We start from the raw sequence: 27,348 nt of genomic DNA, 5'->3' as shown, positions 1-27,348 counted from the left end.
GTCGGTTGTTAGAGAAGCGTTTTTAATCTCTACACCTCCTAGTAGTCTCCAGCTCAAAAAGAAATAGACCGCATTGTTTCTCTAATCATGGACGAAGCGAGACCCGATACCAAGCTGTGCAGAAAAGGTAGCTAACTCATGTCAGTCCGAATGTGTCGTACATGTAAAACGTTGTTGTGTGGGGTATGCCTCACGTTAATAGTAAACGTTAGCCGTATTTTGGGGGGAAAATATTTAAAGTTGAGATTCCATTCCATTGTGCCGTTGAGCCACGGACACTTCATCAGCTGCAGTAATAAAAAACACAACTAGTTCTCTTCCTTAATAACTAGTCAGGGGCGTTATCATCCCTTGGACGATCTGTAGGTATGCTTTGTTGATCTGAATCAACGTTGTGATACTGCCTTGCGTCACATTGATTCTCAAGCTCGCTGCTTTGCTTAGAGACGATCCAGAGCAAGAGACTACACCACATCAGGCGACCGAAATGATAGAGAAAGAGCGTATAACCGTGTTTTGTTTTTGTTGTAGGCAGTGGAGGGAAACACAGCATTAGGTTTTGAATAACTGGTGTAATGGCCTCTTCTTTTTGGAAACGAGACAAAGAACATGGTCTATAATAACATGGACAGTCGGGTCACATGTCGATCTGGCTGCCTCCTGCTCTTAGGAAGAAGACTAGTTATGGTTTTTACTACCGCAGCTCATGAAGTGTCTGTGTCTCAACGGCCCAATGGAATGGTATCTCACCTTTAAATATTTTTCCCCCAAAATGTTATGAGTTCGAATCCCGTATTTATTATTAAAAAAACACACATTTTCCATTTATTTTGGTTGAAAATGGTTCTACGTGACAAGTTTCCTCCAATTAGACTCCAAATACGAATGAGATGGGTATGTTTTTGGCATTTTATTGAAAACAAATCAAAGAAGCATTCGCAAGGACAGCTACGAGTCTTTTCCCGATTTCCAACACCTGCCGTAGCCACAACAACAAACAACGCATTCGGCTGATGGTCACCAGTTAACACGGTCACGAGGTGAACCGGTCAGGATGCGCAGTGCTTCCTGCGCTCCATGTGGACATGTAAAGGTCCCATGGAGTCAGTACCCCACTAATCTGGTCTATTCAACCACGTTTAAGTGTGCTCAGCATGTGTTTGTGTTTTACTTTGCTATTATTATCACAATAAGGCCTATATGTTCTTTATTTTATTTCATTATGTTAAGAGAAATAAATAAACATCAACGTTTCAACGCTATTGGGTCTTCTTTAGGCAAATGGTGAGACCCATTTGATGAGGGGATATATATATATATTAGGGCTGTCAAGCGATTAAAAGAAATTATCTAATTAATTACATGCTCTGTGATTAATTAATCTAAATGAATCGCATACTTACATTTTTCCGAGAAAGTATTTAAAAATAATTTAATTCAAGTAAATCATGGCAGAAGGGTGATTCAATGAATAATAGACATAATAGACTTTAAAGTTCAATGTCTATTTAAAACATGTCTTTCATTAACATACAGTGCATTTTAAGATCAAATGGATAACATTTCCATCTCGCTCAAGATTCAATGCATCTCAGTCGAGTGTGGCTTGACGAGGCTGGCTGCTAGCGCCAGCTTCAGGGGCTGTGGCAGCTCGTACCTGCAAGCTTGCTACCAAATGTTTTGCATTGAGGTGATAATTAAGGGTTGAACTCAGGTGATAATTCCTTACTACAAAGATCGCAGATAACGGTGTTGCTATCTACAGTTCCGTCTGGGAGTTGTTGTCAAACTTGAATTTTCCGTTCACGAGGCCGAGCAGCGTCTTCTCGTCTGCCTCTATTTTGTTTCAACGCAAATGACGCACCGGGTCAAAGGGCACTATAGAAGCGCGATTAATCTGCATTAATTTTTTTAACGCGTTATTTTTTCTTTGATTAATTAATCGAAATGAACGCGTTAATTTGACAGCCCCAATATATATATATATAGGTCATATGATCAGCTGACCCGCAATGTGACCAATGTCAGCTGTGTTAACAAAGACTAAATGGCCTGATTGCCAATGATCTGATGGCTACCAAGTAGCCATCCAGTACTAAAAATAACATTAGCCAATATAATGACACTATTAAGTTATGCAGGCATTGCAACAATCTGTATCACGCACATTCATACACAAGTTGAAATGATGCTTCACTTTGACTCTATTTCCAGAGCTGCGCAAAAAAAAACTGATGGAATACTTGGCAACGAAAGGAAAGTTAAAGCCACCAAACCCAAAGTAAGCAAAACAGTTGTAACTTGAGAGGCAGCAATGAATGCCAATGCATACCAAATCTACTTGTGAATTACAATGGAAATCATTTGATTAAATCATTCTTCACTTAGGCCGTACCTACGTAATGACTACCCAGGGAAGAAGTCTATCGTGTCTGCACTGGAGGTAAGGTTTCAGGGGATTATTATTATCATAATTCCAATAATAATAATTCCATAATTACAGGGCTTGTACATTGTACACAGTTATTCTGTTGGGACTAATCGTGAAATCATTTATCCTTATGGGGCATTTCTCATGCGAGCCGTTGCAACTATTTTTTTTGCCACAGCTGCATATTTACATTGATTTAGGATTCTACACTAATTCAACTAGTATACCAACATCAAGGCTCCCCCTTTCGACTATTTTCTTTCCTTATCCTGAGATGGTTTTGGTAAAACCTATTTTGTGGCCCTCGTTGAATGGCTTGTCGTGCTCATTTGATTTACTCCAGCACTAATTTCTCACATTCACAGCCAGCCAACGGAAAAGAGAACCAGCGTGCGACCGCTGTCATGAAACATGAAGTGACAAATACAGTGAAACAAGTAGCTAAACATGTCGTTCAACCCACTGTTAAAGCACATGTTAAACAGAGTTTCACAAAAGGTGGTATCTTATCTGCCTCACAAAGAGTCAACGGTGCATCTGCACCCACTGTTCAGACACGTCCTCCAGCGATTAAAGGAAAACCGTTGGTTACGAGGACATACACTATTGCAGCACTCAAAGCAAGTGCCGGGATCAATCAACTGCAAAAGCAGTCTGGGACATTAGTGAAACCCGCTATTCACCTGAGCACAGTAAAGTCCAGCGCCTCATCTGCACAACAGACCATCACACACCCCCACAGGACATCTCATGCCAAATCAGGTTCCATCGCAACTCACTATGTCGTAGAACCTAAAAAAGGAACTTTACCTGTGGGACCCCGCCCAAGGAATGTGAAATCAAACCCAACCCAAGGTCGTTCTGCAATCACTGTGACCATTACGGCATCTAACATAACCCGAGTACGCTCAACAAGTGCCCCTTCAGCACCAAAAGCAAATCTGAGCACTGCGATACACAAACCCTTCCAATGCGGGTCCACTGTGTCGCAGGTTGCCAGCCTCATCTCCCACGATCGACCTGCCAGCCGTGGCCACACCAAGCCGGTCTCAACCAAACCACTCCAGCCGTTGCAGCCGGCTCGTCCTTCAGCTGCAGGTAAACAGACCCTCCTATCAACTAGAGCCACGGTGGCGACTGGGAGGTTGGATCTCACCCATCGAGTAGGAAAAGCAGCCGGTGCCTTGCAGGGCAAGCCAGCGAGGAAAACCGCTGACGAGAGACCTGACGCAAAGGTGGCGGGTCATGCACGACAAGCCGCGTTCGGTACTGGGACGAGAGCAGGAACAAAAAACCAACACGGCGGAGGGTCTGCCGGGGGACCAGGGAACCATTTGGGGGCGAAAGGACGCGTGCTTGAAGGAAACAAGGTTGACACTGCAACCATACCGCCCAAAAGGACCACAACATCGAGCCCTCCGGTCAACCCGCAGACGCTGCCTCGTTGTGGTACACGTGTGCTGAAGACCCCCGGACTGCAGGGTAGTCGGGCCCCCAAGCCCGAAGGGAAGAAGTCCACTGCCGCCCAGGAGGAGAGGATGTAAGTAGGGCAGTACTGTTTTGTTGGGGTGGGGGGGAAATAATCGATTCATGTAGCTAATGGAATTGGTGCTTCTGAAATCACTCGTGTTGTCGGGTTGACAACACGAGGCAGAAAAACAAGGGTCTGAAAAAAAGGGTTGTTTTAAAACGGATTCCAAAAGATGGCTTGGCAAGGCGATGCGACCCACGTGTCCATGACATGTGGTTTAGGGATTTGATAGTAATGCTGCAAACAACAAATATTTATCATGGAATTTTAAAATTATATAAGTGGTTCTGAACCGTATGCAGGACAGCCCACACATTGCTGGTTGCTGAAGGACTGTGGTTTAGTTTAGTGTGTCCATAGACCAACCGCTCACAAACACACACCTCGGTAAAACCCACATTCATAACAGCCACGTAGGATTTAAGTATCAGTCAACTAGCAAGGAGTTAATTGGCACAATGTCAATCAAGGTTGTAATGATGCATCCCTTCAACTCCCATTTCCAGAGATGCACAAACAAAAACTGATGGAATACTTGGCAGCATAGGAAATAATACTAATTGTTTTTCTTATTTTTTCTCTTGTCTATGTGTACGAACTGATGGTAATCTTGTATTAAGGAGATCTTATTTTTACTTCTTTAAATTTATTTAAATTGATTTGGCGTCCCAATTGAAATCTCCCACGACCCACATGTGGGTCGCAACCCAGTTTGGGAAAGACTGGTCTAGATCGCCCATCGATTTTATGCATATCTAAGAAATTTCTAAATGCAAGAATTTGGTGAATGCGAGAAGTGCTGCTGATATTGCCTTTGATTTAAGCCCAAACCCGGGTCTACCCGTGGATCTTGCAGGAGGCTTCAGTGATTCTTGAGCTGGGGTCATATTTGACCTGCTGCTTTTATCTGACCCACGGTTATGATTTCACCCACAGGATAAAGCTCCAGGAGTGGCGCGACACCAAGGGCATCTCCTACAAGCGCCCCCCCATGCCGGTGAGGCCCCAGTCGAGACGCACCCTGGCCCTGCCCCAGCCCTACTGGTCCACCATGGAGGAGGACGAGGCCCACTCACTGATCTGTGCTGTGGACAGGTCCCTGGGCGACTGCATCAAGCTGCTGACAGAGGTGCGGTAACAACCTGTTTGTGAACTGATAAAGGTCCAGCATGAGGAGGGACACATGACAGAAATGCTCGTAACCTTCTTGATATGATCTGAATATTTCTTTACCTGAGGCCCCTATGGTAAGCATGTTGCAATAGCCAAGATTTACTCATAACCGTTTGCGGCCCCTCAACAGTCCTTGATATCAGAGCTGCCCCAGCTGCACTATTGCTTAACTAAAGGGATGTTTCAGTTTTAGCAATGCAATGTTGGTACAAAAGATAATCTTGTTTTAAGATTATTAATATTTTATTTTTTTCATTATTAATAGTTAAAGGATACATATTATGGTGTTTTCCCAACAAGTAAACATAGTATTTGAGTTCCAGAAAACATGTTTTTGAAGCCGTTTGCTGGAAATAGCTTTTAGGAAAAAAGAGTCTCGCCTACCGCTATTCCCCTGTTTCAGTCCCTTCAGAAAGCGCTGTTTGGTGTCTGTAGCTTTATTGCAAATTAGCTGCTGCCCATTGACCAATGAGCTGTCAGACTGAACCACAGCATGGAGGAGAAGGGATTGTTGCCATTTGCAGACTCCTGGAGCTCAATATTTATATAATATAATATAATATTATATATTGGTATTTATATAATATTATATCTTATATCACGGCCAAAAGCTATGTGCGCCTCGGATGATATTATGAATCATAAAGACTGTCTGACGTCTCTGGTAATTCCACAACAAGTAAAGACTCGTAGTGGGGGATATCTCGGCCATGGTTGAGAAGAATTGGGGGGGAAAGGAACTTTGGCCTTGACTCTCTGAAGTCGGTGAACCGCGACATGGAAGGGAAAGGGATTGTATTCCGGGAGCTGAGCGGCCGGACTGCCGCCGAGCTGCCCCTCGCCGGACCTGCAAGCTTCGGCGGCAGTTCAGCTCCCTGAGTACATCCGCTGGAGCAGCCGGAAAGCTTCGGCAGCAGTTCAGCTCCCGGAGTACACCGCCGGAGCTTCCGGACTGCCGCAGAAGCTTTGGCGGCGGGGGTAGCTCGGGGGCAGTCCGGCAGCTCAGCTCTGGGAGTACAATCCCTTTCTCCTCCATGTCTCCTCCTCAGGACTGCCGCCGAAGCTTCGACGGCAGTCCGGCAGCGGGAGCTCGGCGGCAGTCTGGCAGAGAAAGGGATTGTACTCCCGGAGCTGAGCTGCCGCCGAGTTTCCCCCGCCGGAGCAGCTCGTCCGCTGGTCCACAAAATCTTAGCTATGCTCTGATTGGAGGGGAGTGGGGAAGTGGGAGGTAATATTCAATATTTGCTTGTTTGGTAACTGTAGGCGGGGTACTTTCAGAAATGCATATCTCACTCAAAGAATCATCTACAGACTTTTTTCAAAGTTTGTATGTGTGTGGGAGCACCAGAGACCTAAAACAACACCCCAAAGCCCAGGAAAAGTGTTGTTTTCATAATGTCCCCTTTAAGTGAAGAGGTTGAAGCTCAAGATGATGTCTAGACTACAGTAATTTAAATAACAGTGTGAGCCATTCTGGCTCATTGTGGACAAACATTCCAAGGGCTTAACCCTGTGAGAATTAGGGGTGTAATAGTCCAGCTGAGTTGGGGTCACCAACCTTTTTGAACCTGAGAGCTACTTCATGGGAGTCATACGAAGGGCACCCAGTTTGATACTAACAAATTTGCTCAGTTTGCCTTTAGTTATATATTATTATTAATGATACTCATCTATGTGAAGACACTGATCATGTTAATGATTTCTCACAATAATTATCAACAATGACTTAAAAAAGGAGGGAAAGAGTTGTTCAAGAATGAGTTGTGCTATTTTTAGAACAGGCCTGCAGGCGCCTCATATGGTCCTTGCGGGCGCCCTGGTGCCCGTGGGCACTGTGTTGGTGACCCCTGGATTAAAGTTATGGTTAGATTTGTTACACGTTTTTCGTCCTGGTTTTTGGTACAGTACTTGGTACTTTATTTATACTATTGTATATCTCTCCTTAACCCATTTGTGCCGGCTGCTGCGTGGCGCAAAATTGTGATTCACTTGTTCAAATTTCAGGGATGTATCTACGTAGAAAAATCCAGATTTTCCATGTACGGTAATGCTGCAACATGCTGTGGGGTTTGCAGGAGGGGGGCGAGGGGGCGGAGAAGGACGAAGCCGAGTGTTGACAGAGAATGCTGAACGTGCTCAGATGAGAGGAAGAGTTTCCCGAAAATCTACATAGTTTTTTGTGTTGTGATTCGTGTCAGGTTGCTCTATAGGAGTCATTAATAAGAAATTAAGACCAGAAAAGTAGTATAATATGAGATCTTTAAAAAGAATGTCAATAAAAAAAAAAGAAATTCATAAACTAAACCCATAAAGTACCAGGGTACAATTGTAACAATGTATTAAATCTCCTTTCTTTCCATCGCATTTGCCATCCTCTAATGACCGGCCATCACATAAGGGTTCTGCGTTGGGTTTTAGTAAGCGGACCAATCACAGCCCTTGCTGCTGTGTCGCCTCGACGGAAGGTTACAATTTTTGGGAGGCGCACGTCAGGTCATTGCGGTGGACACAAGGAGGGTCTGCAAGGACGTAAGGGTTCCGTAACCCCATTGCGCCCTTTATTCGCTGCAATCACTGATGTTATTAATCATCGTCATTGTTTTTGACGGTATCCCTAACACTCCTAGGGAGAATGTCTGTTGGCTGACCCCTGTCTTTGCATGTCTCCATTAGGGTTGTTCCCCGGAGCACGTGACCAGGGTCCTCTCTCGCTTACCTCCGTTAGCCAAGAAATTTGCGAAGTACTGGATCTGCCAGGCCCGACTCATGGAGCGGCAGGGAAACCTGGATGTGTTGCCCATGTTTGAGGAGGCAGTCCGCCTTGTATTAGAGGTAATTAATCACTCACTGTCCTGCTATTGTTTTTCATTGTTACTGTTTACTCCATGCTAACCACCGCTCACCCGTATCAGCTGGTCAGTGTGAAATATGTCTGAACTCAAGGGAGGCCAGATCATCTACCAGAGCAAACCAAACATGACCTCATGTGCGTGCTCCGGTTTCCCCCTTTCCCAAACACATGCTGGTTAGTCCTTTCCTGCCCATAACCACGGAAAGGCCCTACAGCTTGGAGTCGGTTCCTTGGTGCCGCCCACTGTTCCTAGCATAGGATGGGTTAAATTTCGAGAATGAATTTCGCCATTGGGGATTAATAAAAAGAGGATAGATTTTGGATAACGGTTGTTATTGGCCCGAACCAGGTCAGGTCGTGTGGAAACATTTCTGAACTCAAGGGAAGCCAGACCAGCTGCCACAGTGAAAAAACATGAACAAGAACAACCTCATGAGGCTCCCAGGCATCTTTCCCTGAATTCTCATTTATTAAATGGCTTTTGTAAGATATCCCCAACAAAGGTTGTCCATACCCATTTTTGACATTTTTTTAACAAATTCGTCAAGTATGTACTTTGTGATGACACCCTGGCCCAGAATATAACCAGTAGACCAGCACTAGAACACAGGCATTCTATTTTTGTGTATTCCTTAGTCTCTGTGCTTTTTTGTAACACACCCTACTACTGTGCTTCATCGCAGCCCGTGGACGACCTGCGGACCGTGGTGTTTGACATACTGAAGAAACGGGATGAAAGTGAGCGTAAGTAAGCACCAGACACCGGCCAGGCCTCCAGCAGGCCTGATACTCAGCGGGCCTGTGGTACCAGACTAACACAGAGAAGTGCTTGTTGGTTTGACAGCGAGGCAGTGTGGTGTGTTAATGGGGCCGTCAGCTGACACACCAAGCTCTGTAAACTCCATACCATTATTTTCAATGATTTTCAACACCCATCTAGCTCTGTTCAAAACCTTGGCGCACCACACAGCGCGTGTCCATTGCCTCCCATCTATCTTTTAAAGCAAGGAATCTCTGTAGGTAGGTCCTTCGCATGTCTAAGTAATATCCCCCCTCCCAACAAAAGTATCCCACCCTTCCCACCCCCGCATATTTTTAAAACATTCTGGGAAAACAGCTTTTTTTCCCCACTCTGTTTGTTACACAGTTCATGTACAGTTCAACGGTTTAAGGATCTACACACTGAAAACAACCACATGCCAACATTTCCAAACAAATGGTTTACAAGGCTTTAAACTCACGTTTTCACAATTGTCAGTCAGGCTACTCAGTTCTCACTGCATTATGGTAGATGATCATTGATTTGAATAAAAATACATAGAAAAATAAACAAAGGAAACAGATGGAAGGGAGAATATAAAAGTGTCTCATTCTTCAGGCATTACTTTAAGATCCTCAAAATATGTCACAAAAGGTTGCCATTTTAAGTAAAATTTTTGGACTGAGCCTTTCATCGTGAATTTAACTTTTTCTAGTTTAAGAAAAAAATAAAACATCCCTTAACCATGCAGCCACCGCTGGGGGAGTAGGGGAAGTCCAGAAAAATAAGATTCTTTGACGGGCAAGAAGTGATGTAAAAGCAATAATGTCCGATTGGTTCCGGGTTAAGGTTAAACTCTCACTTGGAATACCGAATATTGCAATCAACGGGCAGGGCTTACTTTTAATTTTTATGACTTCAGATAAAGTTTGAAAAACGGATGACCAATATTGATTCAAACGGGGACACAACCAAAACGTGTGTGTTAAATCATCTGGAGAGAGGGAGCATCTCATGCAGCTGCTGTCTGTTCCTGGATATATATCTGCTAACCTAGCCCTACTGAAATGAGCCCTATGCACTACTTTGAACTGAATGAGCGTGCACATGATGAGGATGAGTTAATCCTTCGTAAAGCAACCTCCCAATGTCTGTCCGACAACTCAAACATCAACTTGCCCTCCCACTTGGTCCTAATTTTCGAAAGGTCATGGTTTTCTAGAGACATTAGTTGCGAATATAACAATGATATCAGTCCTTTTTTTGGCCAGAGGAGGGTCATTTCTTCCCATGCTGCCTCAGTAGGGAGGACAGGGAAAGAAGGGAACAGTGTTTTGACACAGTGGCGTATTTGGAGATACCTAAAAAAATTACTGCGTGATACATCATATTTCTGGCATATATTTTCAAAACTATCAAACAATTCTTTACAGTACAAGCTTTTAAAACATAAAAGCTGCTTCCTGCCCCACTGAGTAAATGTTAAGTCGAGAGAGGAGGCTGGAAATAAATGATTCTTACAAATAGGACTTAGAGGGGAGAGAGAGGTGAATTTATAATGATTTCGGGACTGGGCCCAGATTCTAAGGGTGGACAGTACTACGGGATTGGAGGTAAACCTGGACCACCTTGTGGGCAGGGAGGAGTACACCAATGCAGGAAGGGATGACGAGTGGCAAGACTGTACCTCAAGTGTACACCAATCGGCGTCTGGCACATGGAGCCAGAATAAAATTTTCTGCAAATTAGCTGCCCAATAGTAGTGAATAAAACTGGGGAGAGCTAGTCCCCCAACATCGCGTCCCCACTGAAGTAAACCTTTATTAACTCTTGGGACTTTATTATTCCAGATGAAAGAGGTAATGGATGTTAACTGATTGGAAAAAAGGATTTTGTCAGGAATAACGGTAGGCATTGGAATAAATACAAATACTTTGGGAGTACGTTCATCTTCACCGATTGTACCCTCCCTACAATAGTCAGAGGAAGACTGCTCCACCTTTGAAATTCAGCTTTCATTTGATTATTTAGGAGTGTAAAATTAGCTCCAAGAAGAGAGGTGAAGGAACGTGTAATGTTTATTCCAAGATATTTGAATCCAGAATGTGTTAAGTGGAAGGGGAATGACTCTTGTTTGATTTGCATTGCCAAATCATTAATGGGGAAGCATTCGCCTTTCTGATAATTAAGTTTGTAGCCAGAAAAAGACCCAAAATTGTTCAATAGTGATACAATTACAGGGGCTCTAGCTCCTGGATTGCTTACGTAGATCAAGAGATTGTCCGCATACAGAGAGACGCGATGTTCCTCACTCCCACAACCTACCCCCCGTAACAACAACGATGACCTCAATGCAATCAAAAGAGGCTCAATCGCCACTGCAAACAGGAGCGGGGATAAAGGACATCCTTGACGTGTCCCACGTGACAGGGGGGAAAATTTGGAATGAGATTGATTAGTTTGAATACATGCTTGTGGGGACGAATAGAGCAGACAAATCCATGCCAGAAATATGTCACCAAACCCGAACCTTTCCAATACGGCAAATAAGTATTTCCACTCCACCCAATCAAAGACCTTTTCCGCATCTAGAGAGATAACGGCTTCTGCAGTCGAGGAGGGACCGGGGGAGTAGATCACATTAGCAAGTCGGCAGATATTTGAAAAAGAGTGGCGATCCTTTATAAAGCCATTCTGGTCCTCAGAGATTACTTTAGGGAGAACGGATTCCAAACGATGTGCCATCACCTTAGCTAAAATTTTTATATCAACATTTAGGAGGGAGATAGGACAGTAAGAACCACAGTTAGTAGGGACCTTGTCCTTTTTGAGGAGTAGTGGGATCGTAGCTTATGTGAGGGTTGGGGGCAAAGAACCCCTTCCCAATGATTCGTTAAATATTTCTAGCATAATGGGTTCAAGTTTATCTTAAAATTTCTTAAAAAATTCAGGGGGGTAACCATCAGGCACTGGAGATTTACCAGTTCGCACATACCCGATGGCTGCAGTGATCTCTGACTGTGTAAGAGGCCGGTCCAACCCTTCCCCGTCTCCAGGCTCAATAGCAGGTATTTCCAAATTATCTAAGAAACGGTTCATATTTGTAACATCTGATGGGAATTCAGAAGCGTAAAGTGTAGAGTAAAATGTTGCAAAAGTATTATTAATTTCCTTTGGGTTGGTGACTATATTTTGACTTGGGGTATGAAACCTGACGCAGCCTGACGTTTCAGCTGGTGAGCCAGCAATCTACTAGCTTTTTCTCCGTAGTAGTCACATGTTCGCAAAATTTCTCATTTGAAAGCAGCAAAGAATTAAGTCTCCAGAAGGATTGCTCTCTAACGTTCATAGTAAAAGAAAGGTCTAAGATGAGTGGTGTATGATCTGAAATGATGATGTATTCAACAGATTCCACTGCAGGGATGAAAGAGCTATCTATAAAAAAAGTAATCTATCCTTGAGAAAGAATGGTGAACATGAGAAAAGAAAGAAAATTGTTTGGAGGTCGGATTTTGAAACCTCCATGGGTCTACTCTACACAGCCAATTTTTCTCATAAGATCCGAGAAGACCCTTGACATTACAGATGGTGAGGCAGATTTAGGGCTAGATTTATCAAGCAATGGGTCAATTGTACAATTCAGATCTCCTGCAAGGATTAATCTGTGTGTCTAAATTAGGGAGGGATGACAGAAGCTTATTGGCAAATTCAGCATCGTCCTAATTAGGGGCATACACGTTCACCAACAGAACAGGTGTTTGAAATAGGAGGCCCGAGACAATGACATATCGACCATTGGGTTCTGCAATTATAGCAGTTAGTGAGAATTGAGTTTGTTTATTAATCAAAATTGCCCCCCCTCGTGACGTTATTACATTTGGAATGGAAGATATGATTGACCCATTGATGTCTGGTGTGATCTTCTAACCGTAAATGTGCCTAAAACATCAGTTTTCAATTGTTTAAGATAATTAAAAATCCTAGACCGTTTCACAGGATTGTTCATCCCCTTAACATTCCAGGCCACAAACCTAACTGCAGCTCCCCCTATTGGGCTTGTACCGCCTGCATTATTTATCATAGCAGACATCCAAAATGGGTATGATTAGCCTGAACCACGTGGTGAATAAGTGCATTTATGGTCAAAAGTAATGTCCAGTTGTGTAGAAGTAAAACAAAAAAGTACAAATGATAAATATGTTTTACCATAGCTGTGTGCATCCTTAGAAGATAAAGTGTTGCCATATAAATAAAATGTTCCCCAGTTTTCATGAAACTTAGGTTGGAAAACAAAAACAAAAAACAAACCCATTGAACACCCCAAACCTAGATCTTCTTCCCCAAATGAAGAAAACCGCAGGAATTCCCAGATTAAAGACTTCCAAGACAACCAGCGTTGTCTATAACTCCTATCCTAACCTGAGGGTGGCTCCCCTCTCAGTAAATGATTTATGTTCTACCTATATACAATTATCTATTCGGCTCACCTTGAGAAAAAAAAAAAAAAAGAGGGACCACACTAAATGAATAAATAAAATGGAAAATAATATAACATGTCCCTGGTTTGCATCTGGATCACCAGTGCTCACTATACAATTACAAAGGGCACGATTGGACTGGTAAAGGTATTTCAAATAAATCAGAGTGGCTGGCCTGGTTAAAATAAAATGTATTCAGCCCTTTCAGAATAGATAATGTCACTTATTTTACTCTTCTAAAATTGGCCAGTCATATGGCCACTTAGTCATACATACATAACTGTGCCATGCTAGAGAATAAAACATAACTTGTATATTTAAATCACAGAGGCCCCAGCATTGTTATTATACCATAAACGTGTATGAACCACATTAGACCAAACTAACTTAAATATAATCGTGTCAGTAGGCATGTATACGGAACCCGTATAGGGACACGGGGCAAAAAAAAAACCGTCAACGTCTCTCCTGAGCACAAGAAAGCACCCGGCGCCCACGAGAAAGCACCCCGCGCGCACGAGAAAGCACCCGGCGCCCACGAGAAAGCACCCCGCGCGCACGAGAAAGCACCCGGCGCGCACGAGAAAGCACCCCGCGCGCACGAGAAAGCACCGAACGCACACCAGTGTGTGTGTGTATGTCAGTGACACTGCCAGTGATATGCGCATGACACACCCCCGCGCGCAACAGACGCCCCCCCCCCTGCGCACCAGACACTCCCCCGCACCCACGAGAAACGCCAAAAAAATCCCCTCCACCCCATGTCCCCCCACAGGCCCCGCACATGTAGATTAGTTGAATGTTGTTTTTTTTGTGTTTTTTTTTACAATATATTAATCAAGTAGCAAACTATATATCAACCATATAGCAAACAGTCCCAAAGAATCAAAGGGTCTAAGCCGAAAGCTAGGCTTAATTTCACCTTTTCATAGATTGTTTGTGCTCCAGCATCGTTTACTCTCCCCAATGAAGCTCGTAGAATGCCCTGGCCTTCACCGGTGTCTCGAAGAACAGCGTCTGTCCGTCGTGAAGGACGCGGAGCCGGGCGGGATAGATAAGAGCGAACCAGACGCTCTTCTTGTGCAGGAGGGATATCACTTCTTTAAAGGCAGCTTGTTTCTTGCCGAGTTCCGCGCTGACATCCTCGTGGAAAAATACCATGTCCCCTGAAGAACAGCTGCTCTCGTTTCCTAGTTATTATGCGGTGTTTGTTTTGGAAGGAGTGGAAGAGAACGAGGAATATCCTCTGCCGTTTGGGGCTGGGGCCGGAGTCGGCGGTCAGCTTGGGTCCCACTCGGTGCGCACGGGAGAGAATGACGGGATGCGGGAAGAATTATTTTCCCAGGACTTCTTCGAAAAATTCAGTCATGACCTTAACTGTGTCCAGCCCCTCCAGATTCTCCGGGATGCCGACAACTCGCAGATTGGACCTACGGGAGCGATTTTCCAAGTCCTCCACTTTGTTTTTCAGCCTCTCGTTCTCAGCTTGAAGTGCGGCGCATGTTGTTTCCATAGCCTCGTTCCTGTCGCTGTGGTCGTTTAAGCCTTCCTCGATGTCATGGATGCGTTCTTCGTGGGAGTCAATAGACGATTTTACCCGCTCCGGGGATGCCGAAATTGGTGCCGGTGCCAGTGCCTCGCCGAGTGTTTTTTTCAGGAGGGAGTCCATTGACTGTGCGAGGTCGTTAAGAAGCACCGAGTGGAGCTAAGCAAGATCTGCAGGCAGCCTCGAGCTTGGGCTAGCTTGTGCATCCATGTTGTCTTCACTTGTTGCATCTTCGTCTATTTCGGCAGTTTTTTGCCCTCGGCCGTGTCTCTTTGGACTCATTTAGTCGTGAAAAGATATTTCTTAAAGTACATTGAATAAAATCAAGACTCGCCAAACTTTACGCAGAGAAATCAGGTAGAAAATAAAAAGTAATTCGGGAGCCCCTTCTCATACGTCTGCTCGCTAAATGCTCAAACCGAAAGTCCAATATGAATACATTTTAGTCGGTTGGTCGGTCGGGACTGACCGACCAACCAACCATGGACTGTATAATAATCGACAGTATAATGAGCGAGAAACAAGTTTGCTATCTTCACAAAAAAAATCTTTGGCCAAATGACTCGCGTTCCATGAGCACCAATTATAATCAAGATAAACCACAGCGTGCGTTTTTTTCCCCATCGGTCCAGTCCTGGAGTGGACTTGCTCAGTCGTAGAGATGGGCAGTTGACGGTTGCAGCCGCGGACTCCGCGGCTAAACCCCGGATCGGGCGGATGACGTGACAAAAAATTCTATTTTAATTAATTCTGGGCTGGTTGCGGTTTAACCAATCAAAATAAGAATATACACACACACACACACACACCCAAAAGGAAACAAAAAGTTTAAATTAAAGGACAATTTCACCAGTGGAAACATGAATCTGTATTGAGAGTGGGTCCTATATGTAGTCAAATAATAAAATAAATTTCTAATTTGGTGCCGTCTTGACCGAGAAAAGGCAGAAAGTAACTTTTTGGCGCTTGTGGATTGAAGACAACAACTCCCACCATGAACCATGATGCACAGCTCCGCGGGCCACTCCTGCTGATCTAGATCTCCGCCTATCAGAGACCTCGCTGTTCCATCTACCAAGCTGATACTGCAAAACTGCTTGAAAATCAATTCACGCATAATTTCAAGTGAAGAGTATTAATTGGTGAACTCATTAGTGAATTACTCCTCGTTTACGTCTAACGTCTAATAAAATAACCCCTGCTCTACTGTCTGCCTACACCAAAGTTAAACATTATAAACCTCGAAGGAGGTAACTGATATGCAACTAACTTATAGTGCAATTTAGACATAATACTTTATAAAAATGATGTATGACCGTTATTCTGCTATTGCTTTCATCTAAGGCAGCAGTAGCTTAGTAGCTCCACTTGTGAAATGTTGGTCATCCAATGATATTATTTCTCTAATATACACTTGGCGCAACACTACTAAGGACTACACCAACGTGAATTTGAACCATTAATTTCAAGAAATATAAACAAAAAATATATGTAAACAAACGTATAGTTCCTCCTGAGCGTCGTCAGCTTCTTGGTGCACGCAGTACTGGCCGTCCGGAGCTGGATATTTTAGTCGGATGGTCTGCACGACGCAAGTAGGTAAAACGACACGACAGGCTCTGCCCAATGTCTCGCCTGGCAAGACCCATGCGAGAAAGTGTCGGTAGGCTGTCAGGCGATATTGTCAAGAGAAAACATTGAGCACAAAGTTGGCGATAGATGGTCCTTATGCAGTTAAAATGCCACGATAGTAACGGAGAGAAAATAAAAACACTCACTTTACAGTCAGACGTCTGTTCGTCCCTGCAGGCTTTGGCTGACGTTTCCAGTTCACCTTTGGGATTCTGAAATAGGTCTCAAGGACGCCGCTGTCCATATGCGGTGCGAAACTAGGATGCTCCACAACACATACATCCGTGTCCTCGTCTGATTCAGAGATTTCGTCCAGAAGAAATTGACATCTTTGAAATTCTTTGCAGCAGACGGACTCTACCTCTGTGTCCATAGGCGCACAGTGAGAGCACAGGCACCACCAACCCGCCCCAGCTCGAGCCATTCCGGGCTCCTCGTCCACAACAGGCAGGTCTTCTGCCTCAGCTGTAGCAGCTGCAGCAGCCGCCTCCTGTTCCTCTAACATCTTCAGCTGCTCGTTGCTATATTGCGGCTCGTAAAGGTAGCCGCGAACATCTGATTCGAGCATCAGATCTTCGTTGTTGTTGTTATGAAGCCTAGTCTCACAAACGATTTGTTTTTCCGGTTTTATGTCATAGCCTACGAACGTTTCCTGAACACTCTTATTTCGGAAGAAGGGAAGGTTTACATTAAGACACGTAAGAGCTTCCGAACCTCCGAGCTGCTTTGAAGGCGGCATAACTGACGATCTATCCCAGGTTGCGTCTCGTTGCAACGCATTCCCTATGGGCCACTAGCAAACGCCTCGTAGATGAGACTGCGCCTGGTAGGGCTGGTAACATTCCCCAGAAATTAAATTCGAATATTGGTCTTAAAAAATGGTCCGAATATCGAATATATTCGAATATTATTATTAATTAATTAATTATTTTTCCCCCGCGGAGAATAGGACTTGTTATTGTAACAGTACCCCATTATATCATACAGTTTAACAATCCTATTATTAACAGTTCCACGGGAAGGGACTTGATAGCGTGGATTTATTTCGTGGATAAATTTCTGAAAACCTACGTCATCAACTATACTGATTGGCCGCATGTCTTTGCAAATGAACTCCGTTAACGTTTTAGTGATGGCCTCTTGTTTTGCAGCGGGAAGAGAAGTGGTCGGGCTGTAAAACGCTGTTAGCTTGGGTTGTTTGGGAAGCGGGCCGTCTGCTTCGTCTTCACCAACTTTGTTCCATTCGGTCGGGTGAACAACTATTAAATGCATCCTCAAATTTGTGGTAGTCGAGTGATATGCCAGTTCCGCATCGCATAACTTGCAACCAGCCTTGGATTTGTCGACAACTTTACCTCCAACTGACCAGAATCCAAAAAAGCGCCAAACAGTACTTCTTAAATTATCTGGCTTAACAATCACTTTGTCCGTGGTGGAGTTCTTGACTTTACCGGATTCCATTTCCCCGGTTTGTTTTTCGGGCTCGCTGGTTTGTGTTTCATACATTTTCATACATTTATCGGTGTCTACAGTGAGGTGGGGAGGTGGAGGTGGTGGAGCGCAGTCCATGCTACCTTGTTGTGACACGTGACTGCAGCTACACGCAGGCCAGTAAGCGACGCACCATGGGACACAACGGAGGAGAATCAATGCGCGCGCTGCCCTGAGCAATAAAATATATATTTTGTAAATTATTCGAATATTCATTTTCACGTTCGAATATACATATTTTTCCCATATTCGAGGAATATCCGAAATTCGAATATTAATTTACCAGCCCTAGCGCCTGGGCTATTTTGTTTCAATATTACTTATATTTTAAAACAGCCCATCTTTAGCCGCGTTTACATGGACAATTCTGATGCGATTAGAAGTGGAACAACAGCTCAATCGGATCATCATATATACGCCTCAATCGGAATACAATTCTCTGATTGGAATAGAATTCCATGCGGAATAGACGAGGTGGTGTAGTCCGCTATAATCGACATGTATACACTTATTCCAAATTGTTTGGGTGGGTGCGGCTACTTATTAGCTTAGAGGTATAGCATCAGCAGCTGCAGTAGTTCACAATTGGTCCGTCTGTACTTTAATGCACACTCAAACTTGACCGCTGTCAAGGAAAGTGGATCTTTTGCCTAATTCACGTCTTTCTTAACACTCCGCAAGTAGTCCGGTAACTTATCAACCCCAGCGTGTCCGGTTGCTAAGCGACGTCAACGTCTTTGGCGCACAAATTCTCTGCTGATCAACACTACGAATGGTAGTAAAATTATAAATTATTATAAATTATAAAAAGACACACCGTGTGAAGATATTGTTTCGTTGTGGCAAGGGGCCGTGTAATAAGCGGGATAATGTATAGAACTTCGCTGGTCAGTATCGAAAATAATACCCTTCAGGGCGAAGTTAGACACCTCCATTTCGCGTCGGGATCTGGTTCTCCTTTTCGGGGCTTATTTTCCTGATAATGACCGGTGTTATGTACAACATTATCCCTTACATATATCATATAGGTGCAGACCGACATAACCGTTGTGCGTGAGACATGAACGTACGCTTACCACTTTTTTTAATACCATATATACAGTACTTTCAGAAATTTGCCAAATTTGGTCAGTGGGATTTACTGCTTACCTGTCCTAAATGTGCATGTGTGGTATAGCGCCCCCATGTGGCAGCAGAAATAATGGCTTTAAAACTGGTTTTGTTATAGTGGATAGACCTTTTCACATTTAAAATGTTCTGTTGAAACACAACTATGATAAGGGGCACCTGCTTTTTAGTGTTTTCAAATGAGATAGTAACACTCAACGATTTTTCACAACTGAGCTGACCAGGTTATGGGTTAATAAATGTGCCTTTTTTTAGCATAAGAAATATTGTCTTTTGTCTTTATTTTTTTCTGGTAGTACACAAGAATGCGAAATTTACAAGTAAGAATTGCAAAAAAAAATTTACTGGGGGGGAAGCCCCCAGACCCCCTACAACGGTTTAGGTTGTCACCTTTTTCAACCCTTATGAGTTTGCAGGTATGAAAGAGGAGACGGAATGTCTATTGGATATTTGGATAGACACCCAAATAAAACGTTTGCTTGAAAACACAAAAAATAAAAATGCTGACGCATTTAACACATTCAGCACCAGGATGAGGGAGAAGGAGTTTGACCGGTCCGCAACTGTATGAAACAAATCAATATCAGCAAAACGTGGCAGCCCGCTGGATATCCATGATCATTTACTTTCACACGCTTTCCCCCACTTTTTTATCTTTACCGCTTTGATGCACACCAAATCAGCCAGCCAATACCCCCCTGAAGAGGTGGTCTTGGTTCGCTTCCAAACAAACCCTGGTGCGGTTCGCTTGAGATATGAAAGCGAACGTTCTAAAAGCATACACCTCTTTGGACGTTACAGGCCACCGCTCAGCCGCAAGCATTACGGGAATTATTGTTTGATTAGCAGTATCAACAAGACTATCAGCACATTGTGGGATCGTTTGGTGAAAATGAGTTGTGGCTCAGCATGGAGCAAAGAGGAGACCAAATGTCTATTGGATATTTGGACGGACACCCACATAAAACGTTTGCTTGAAAACACACAAAAAATAAAAATGCTGATAGATTTAACCTCTTAAACTGGAGCAGCCCCGGGGGCGGGGGCAGCTGCGCCAACGTGTGCTGTAAACAGCACCACCATGCTCCAACATGTCCATGGTGTATACCCACGTAACGGGAAGAAACTTGGCTAAAAGCCCATGATAACCATCTTTACCTAAACAAAACACAATTCTAACACCAAGCAACTAAATGAGCCCGTAGCAAAACACGCAAAACGTGCATGCGGGCATACTGGCCGCCTCAAACTCACTGAACTAGCAGCCAAAGAAGAGCAAAATAAATAAACAAATAAAAAACGTTATACAGTGTGATACTTTTGATTGGCGAATGGTGTTTTTTTTACATGGATTTGGGTCCCTCGTTTGGACTGTCCCTCGACTCTATTGGCTCTGACGGTTTGGTAGAGGGGTCAATCATCCAAATTGACCAATGCATACCCAATATATCTTCCCGCGTTTGACTGGAAGGTCAGCATAATTCATGTCTTCATAAGCGCCGAGAACATTCTCAGAGCAGACACTCCGGCTAGACATACGCTCCTACAACACGCTTCTTACAACATTTGCATTCCTAGTTAGCTAGTAGTTAGCTAGTTATTTTGTATTTTCTTGCCTTTTTTTTCCATTTGTTATTCTTTTCAAATAAATAATGGCAGGCAGGAGAAAGACCTATACGTTTGCGGAGGCATTTGCTATCATTACTAGCGGCAGTGGGGCTACTGTAGTCCATCTCGAGTCCTCGTCTGACGACAGTGACTTGCTGTTGCCAGAACTGGACACGGGTTAATTGTACTGCAGGAAGTGCCAGGTCCCTTTGTGCTTCACTTCCAAAAAGAACTGCTTCCAGCAGTGGCATGACAGCCCTTAGTGTATATAGTTAGTTAGTATATTTCTATATATATTATATAGTTGCTGCAAGCGTTTTTATATATATATATATATCTATATAGATATATAGATATATAGATATAGATATAAATATATCGAGGTCCCTAGTGATTGTAGTCTTTAGCTGTGTTTTTACCTTTGTTTTTAGAGTTTGGTTTTATTATATGTTGTTCTCAAATATATCTGCTCCAGTTTGAGTCAAACTTCATTTCGATTGTATGGTTTTCTTTGACTGGGAAAATGTATAGAGGTCTGGGTGAATTTTCAAAACAAGTCAAAACTGTTGAATTTGGATGAAATGAATACCTATAGTGATATGTCAGTGAAATAAAATTAGTTTTACAGTCTGGTACCTTAGAAAGGTCAAATGGCACTGATGGTGCCCAAAAGTGCCCAAATGGCACCATTTAGTCCGCCTGGACCTACCTGTACTAAAACCTCTCTAAAATCACTTTATTCACTTTATTAGCATTTATCCTGGAACAGGGTACTCATCAGATGTTGTTATATGTTTCCCTTAAGGTTCTGGGCTACTATCCCATAGTTTCAAGGTGGTATTCACTCTAAATAATGTGTTTTCTCTAGGCGAAAATTGACATTTCTTACTATGTTCTAGCTGAATTTAATCTGACACAGTAACATCTATATTGATTCTGACACTTCTGCAGCCACCTCACAGGTGTTACCTTCTTTTTGAAACCAACTTTATTCATATAGCCCTTGTAGTTGTGGAGGCATACTCTATTCATTTTGGGCATGTCATTTCGGGCAGGAGGCCTGTGAAATAGGCCTAGGGCTTAACAGGTTAACACATTCAGCAACAGGGAGGGAGAAGGAGTTTGACTGGTCCGCAACTCCACGAAACAAATCAATCAATCAGCACAATGAGTGCAGCCCGCTGGGTATCCATGATTATTTACTTTCACACGCTTTCCCGTACTTTCTTTTATCTTTACTGCTTTACCCCGCCCCAGACCTTTTTGTCTCATGATTTAACGATCTTTGCACACATGTTTGCAAACATGTTCTCTCTTTCCCAGCTATTTCTCTCTTTCCCCTCATCTGACAAAGCCCTGATAGCAACACGCATATCTGAATATCTGGCAGCACTTGGACAACTGCCCATCACCTGAGGCTTAACCTCAACAAGACTGAGCTCCTCCTAATGCCAGGGAAAGATTGCCCACGCATAGACTTACTGATCACTGTTGAGAACATCACTGTATCTCCTTCTCCAACTGCCAGAAACCTTGGTGAGGTACTGGACAATCAGTTATGCTGCACCGCAAACATCACTGTGGTGGCCCGATCCTGCAGATTTGCAATTTACAACATCCGCAAGATCCGGCCTTTCCTCATAAGGGAAGCAGCTCAGCTTCTAGTCCAATCACTGGTCTTCTCTCGCCTCGACTACTGCAACTCGCTCCTGGCTGGACTCCCTGCCTCTGCGATTAAACCTTTGCAGCGCATCCAGAATGCGGCAGCACTCCTCATATACAACCTACCGAAGTTCTCCCATGTGACCCCCCTATTCCGGGACCTCCACTGGCTCCCTGTAGTAGCTCGCATCAGATTCAAGATGATGGTACTGGCATACAAGGCAGTCGATGGAACTGCCCCTGCCTACCTCCAAGCATTGGTAAAGTCACACACCCCAGCTGGATCCCTCCGCTCAACTACCTGAGCTGGACGTCTGGTACCGCCATCGCTAAGAGCAAGCAAAGGTCAATCAACAAAGTCACAACTTTTCTCTGTTTTGGGACCTCAGTGGTGGAACGAGCTCCCTGCAGATGTCAGGATTGCAGGGTCGCTCACCAGCTTCCCCAAAAGACTCAAAACTCACCTGTTCAGAGTTCACCTCGACTCTGCATAGCTACCCAGACCCTTCCGGCCACCATTGTATGTTGTATGTTGTACGTCGTGGCACTTAATGTACGCACTTATTGTACGCACTTAATCTACATTGCACTTATTCATAGTACTTAATTGTGTAACATCTGTAGTAGCTGCTAGCATTGCTGTACACGGGGAATGGGTTAGCCTAGCGATTGTTAGTACTTGCACTTGGCTCTATGAACATCTTTACTGTACTGACAGCGATATATTGTTTCACTTCTTATGACAAATGTACTTATTGTAAGTCGCTTTGGTTAAAAGTAAAAAAAAAAAATTGGGATAAAAAATGCCCTAAACGTAAAATGTAAATGTAATGTGCGTTGTTGACAATGATTGGACTGTTGCGATGCAATGTGAAAAGTGTCCGCACCAAACCAAAAAATCATTTTTTATTTATTTAACAGCTATATAAAAGCATTCATAAAGTAGCATGCCATGGGATCTTTAAGACCAGAGAAAGTGACGTGTTGACTGGGAAGTGGTTTGGATGAGCGGTTCTCGAAAAAGCGGCACGCAGCAATACCGACCCAATACCTTACGCGCATGTTTTGAACGGGCTCTGCGCTAGTTATATTAAACACAGAACCAAGACCTTAAGTCCAAACTTCTGCCGTGTGATGCCCATAAACCTGGTTACAAATGGATTGGAAATGTATTATTTGTATCTTTTTATTAATGATGGTTCATTTGAACGGTTTCTGTAGGCGCTAAAGAGAGAGTGGAGGAGGAGGATCAAGAGGAGATCCAGCGAGAGGTGGCTTCCCTTGGGCCAGATGCTGTGGGCACCCCTCAGCCTGTCAGAGCCCTCATCCAGGGAGAGAAGGGCTCTGCAGTGAAGTACAAGATAACAGCCACTCCTGGGTACGTCTTAATTTTTCTTTTTCTGGGTACGTCTTAACTTTGCCAATTGCGCAATCATTTGAAGGTTTGCAGTAAGACATATATTAGAATTATAGTTGTTCTCCTTCCAGGTGCTATTGTCACCCTGGCTGCACCCATTCATACGTAAACCCTGTTTTGGGAAACCATCCTGATTGTCAAGTTTGCATTGTTCAATTAATAGAAATACGGCCACGCCCCATTTTATTAATCTGAAACTTGTTATCTGGGCCTTTTTTGAAATGCTGAATCTTTGTGCCTGAAGGACCCGTCAGGATTTATTTTGTTGTACCTTCAAAGTTTTAGATGATCATTGGACATTCATTTTCTTCAGAAAACGACATGCGGTGACATGTCTAGTTCTAACTTAAGATCAAATATGAGGCATAACACATCACATCACAAGTCACCACATTGATTTATATAAGCTTTAGGGCTTTATCTGCTTAACATGATCAGACAGTGAGCTTTCACTGTAGCAAATGCTATTGTCTTTAGCTTATAATTAGCAGAAGGAGCTCTGACTGTTCCACCCCAAGGATTGGTGTTAGGGAGTTAGACACCACATAACTGAGAAAGACCATCAAGACCATCATCCTTAAACACTGTGTTATTATACTATACGTGTGCAAGAAGCCTTACCCTCACCCAGAAGTAGAAATTAAATAGATTGCTGCTCGAAAAACAGAGCTTCATCATCCACACACACCGATGTGTTATACTATGTGTGTCTGTGAAGCCTAACCCTCACCCGGTCGCGGACATTAAATAATTCACTGCTCAGACGGAGCTTCACCAGAGCTTTAGTTCTGCAGAAAGAACTAAAGCTGAGTCTGCAGAAAGTGCTTGAACCAAAGTCAATTAGATGAAGCTCGTAAAGGATATGGAGATCTCTTTCAAATTGGTATGGAGAAGTCATTCCCAGTGAGAGTCGGAGGTGATTTTATTAAGTTCGCCAAAATATATTGAATTTCTGGTGTTGAGTGTTCTCAACACCAGAGATTCACCTTCCACACATCGATGCGTTATATGTGTGTCTGAGAAGCCTAACCCTCAACTGGACGTGGACATTAAATAAATCACTGCTCAGACGGAGATTCACCTTCCACAAATCAATGCTTTATATGTGTCCCAAAAACTTTTGGACGCTACAGTCAACCAAGGTTCCTCCCCTAAATCTGGCAATCCTAGTCGTATCAAATTAAGGGAGGGCAGGAAGGGGATGGCTTCATAGGTATCAGAGACAACACTTATTTGTAAGGGTTCAGCAGATGTAATGTAACTCCCCAATGGGGGCAAAGCTGATCCATCAATGAGAGGGTTGCCATGGGAGCATTGGCCTGAGACTCTAGGTGGCTCCAGCTTTGGCCGTCATCCAGTATGAGAGTTTTGAGACATGAACTGCCCAATAATAATTGGTCTATCTAATGGAAATGAGATAGTCCATTCTCAGACTTGGTCCTTTCAAGATATAATTTCATTAATCTAGGATCGATATGGTTCCATATAGGCCTTTGATGTATTTGGGTGGGAAACATCTGAAATAAATCTAAAAGGTCTTGAGATAGTATTGACTTTATACTGAAATTGAGTTGATACTTCCTTTGAGAACCTTTTTAGTGTGTGTGGGTGTGTGCGTGTGTTTAAATGGCGTTTGATGTATTTGGTTGGGAAACACTGTGGTCACAAATATGTTAACATTTTTGACCACGGCCAACTTTCCCATGTGTCACATAATTTTTTTATTATGGTCCACATCCTGTTAACTGACATTCCCTCCTCCGCGAGGCCTGACTTGAAAATGAAAAACTATCTGTAGCAAGGGCGTAGGAACCGGGGGGGACGGAGGGGACCTGTCCCCTCCAATATCGGAGACAGGCGCATTTGTCCCACCTAAAAATTATATCGGATCTGTCAGGTTTCCGATATGTGTCCCCCCCAATGTTAAACTCATTCTTACGCCCCTGATCTGTAGAGCAAACACTTAAGAGCTTTGGTTCATGACGAGGCCAGCAGCAGTGAGTCTGCAGGAAGTGCTTGAACCAAAGTAAATTTGAGTCAAAGGTGATTTTATTAAGTTTGCCAAAATATATACTGAATTTCTGATGTTGAGTGTTCTTAACACCAGTTGATTACTGGCATCGCCTTTTATTCAAGATTTATATGTTTCCTACTACTCACGTTTTCCACTATTCTGCAGCCAGATAACCTTTTAGAATCTGGCCACGGACCTCTTACAAGCCTGTTCTTTTGGTTGTACTTACATCTGCTCTAGTTAATGACGCGGCCAGCAGCAGTGAGTCTGCAGAAATTGCTTGAACCAATGTCAATTCGATCAAGCTCGTAAATGATATGAAGATCTCTTTCAAAATGGTATGAAGAAGTCATTCCCAGACACATGTGGGTCAGAGGTTTATTAAGGTCGCCAAAATATATGCTGAATTTCTGGCATCGCCTTTTATTCAAGATTTATTTGTTTTCTACTACTTTTCACATTTTCTACTGTTCTGCAGCCAGCACAAGATAGACACACACCGTTACACACTACAGAGTAATGGGTTCAGATACCTTTGAGAACCTGACCCTAGTTCATGACGAGGCCAGCAGCAGTGAGTCTGCAGAAAGTGCTTGAACCAAAGTCAATTAGATGAAGCTTGAAGATCTCTTTCAAATTCGTATGCAGAAGTCATTCCCAGTGAGAGTCGGAGGTGATTTTATTAAGTTTGCCAAAATGTATGCAGAATTTCTGGTGTTGTGTGTTCTCAACACCAGGTGATTACTGGCATCGCCTTTTATTCAAGATTTATATGTTCGCTACTACTTTTCATGTTTTCCATTATTCTGCAGCCAGATAACCTTTTAGAACCTGGCCACGGACCTCTTACAAGCCCTCCCCCAGCCTGTTGTTTTGGTTGTACTTCGGGGCCCTCATTCAAATCGTTCCCATCTGCTCTGTCGGCAGGGGCAGTCAGAGCCAGCTGAGGGCGCGCTTCCGGGTCGACGGCCAGGAGGTGCGCTTCTTCACCCCCGTGAGACGCTCGGTGAGGATCGAGAGGGCCTCCCTGGGCTACCCGGCCTACCTCCGCGAGCAGGACCCGTGCGTGGCCTCCTACGCTGACCTCCTGGTCGAGGACGAACTGGAGGGGAGTGGGGAGCAGCAAGGGGCAAGCGGCGGAGCGCCTCACGAGAGCACCGCTACGCCCGTCTATGTTTACAGAGAGAACGAGGCCCTCCAGGATCAGGTGAAGGTGCAGTTGGTCTATGACGACGAGTGAGCTCAGAAGCATTCGAGCGAGGGTGGGGGGAGTCGGCTTGATCCTTCACACGATCCTTCACGTGATCCTTCAGAGAAACTCACACTCCTATCTATCCTTATGTCACGGGAGACATACAGGCCCTTGAAATTTTGAATTTGAATGAACTGTTAAAAAAACTTAAATATTTATATTTCTTGTTCATAATTATATGGTTCTAGAAATAACTTTGTAACTTAAAAAATAATAAAAAATAAAAAACAATAATTATACATCACGAAATAATGTCTTATTTCGTGATGCATATTTCATACTGTACATATTGTATTGTACGTCATTTCTCACTCCAAAAAATAAATAAAAACTCCTCAAGGGACATATTTCAGAGGTTTTCACATCTGGTGCAC

At 43.6% G+C, this 27,348-nt stretch overlaps 1 protein-coding gene across 1 annotated transcript; it reads left to right on the top strand.

The window, feature by feature from the left end:
- ckap2l (cytoskeleton associated protein 2-like) lies at positions 1-27,197 on the top strand. Its single transcript, XM_079730018.1, has 9 exons — positions 1-127; positions 2,215-2,281; positions 2,389-2,443; positions 2,797-3,971; positions 4,899-5,091; positions 7,809-7,967; positions 8,670-8,730; positions 23,513-23,669; positions 26,650-27,197. The coding sequence occupies exons 1-9, from the start codon at positions 88-90 to the stop codon at positions 26,960-26,962; spliced, it is 2,220 nt and encodes a 739-aa protein (XP_079586144.1). The 5' UTR covers positions 1-87; the 3' UTR covers positions 26,963-27,197.
- The last annotated feature ends 151 nt before the right edge of the window (positions 27,198-27,348 follow it).

This window comes from Pollachius pollachius, assembly GCF_949987615.1.
Source record: "Pollachius pollachius genome assembly, chromosome: 1".
Classification (NCBI taxonomy): Eukaryota; Metazoa; Chordata; class Actinopteri; order Gadiformes; family Gadidae; genus Pollachius; species Pollachius pollachius.
The sequence above is the reverse complement of the archived record's forward strand: the minus strand, read 5'-3'. Positions and strand labels throughout refer to the sequence as shown.

Bases quoted from the DNA above. Each gene is read 5' to 3' on its own strand.
- ckap2l (XM_079730018.1), top strand. From the start codon at position 88: ATGGACGAAGCGAGACCCGATACCAAGCTGTGCAGAAAAG. The intron at 128-2,214 runs GTAGCTAACTCA...CTCTATTTCCAG, and splicing joins TACCAAGCTGTGCAGAAAAG to AGCTGCGCAAAAAAAAACTG. The intron at 7,968-8,669 runs GTAATTAATCAC...GCTTCATCGCAG, and splicing joins CAGTCCGCCTTGTATTAGAG to CCCGTGGACGACCTGCGGAC.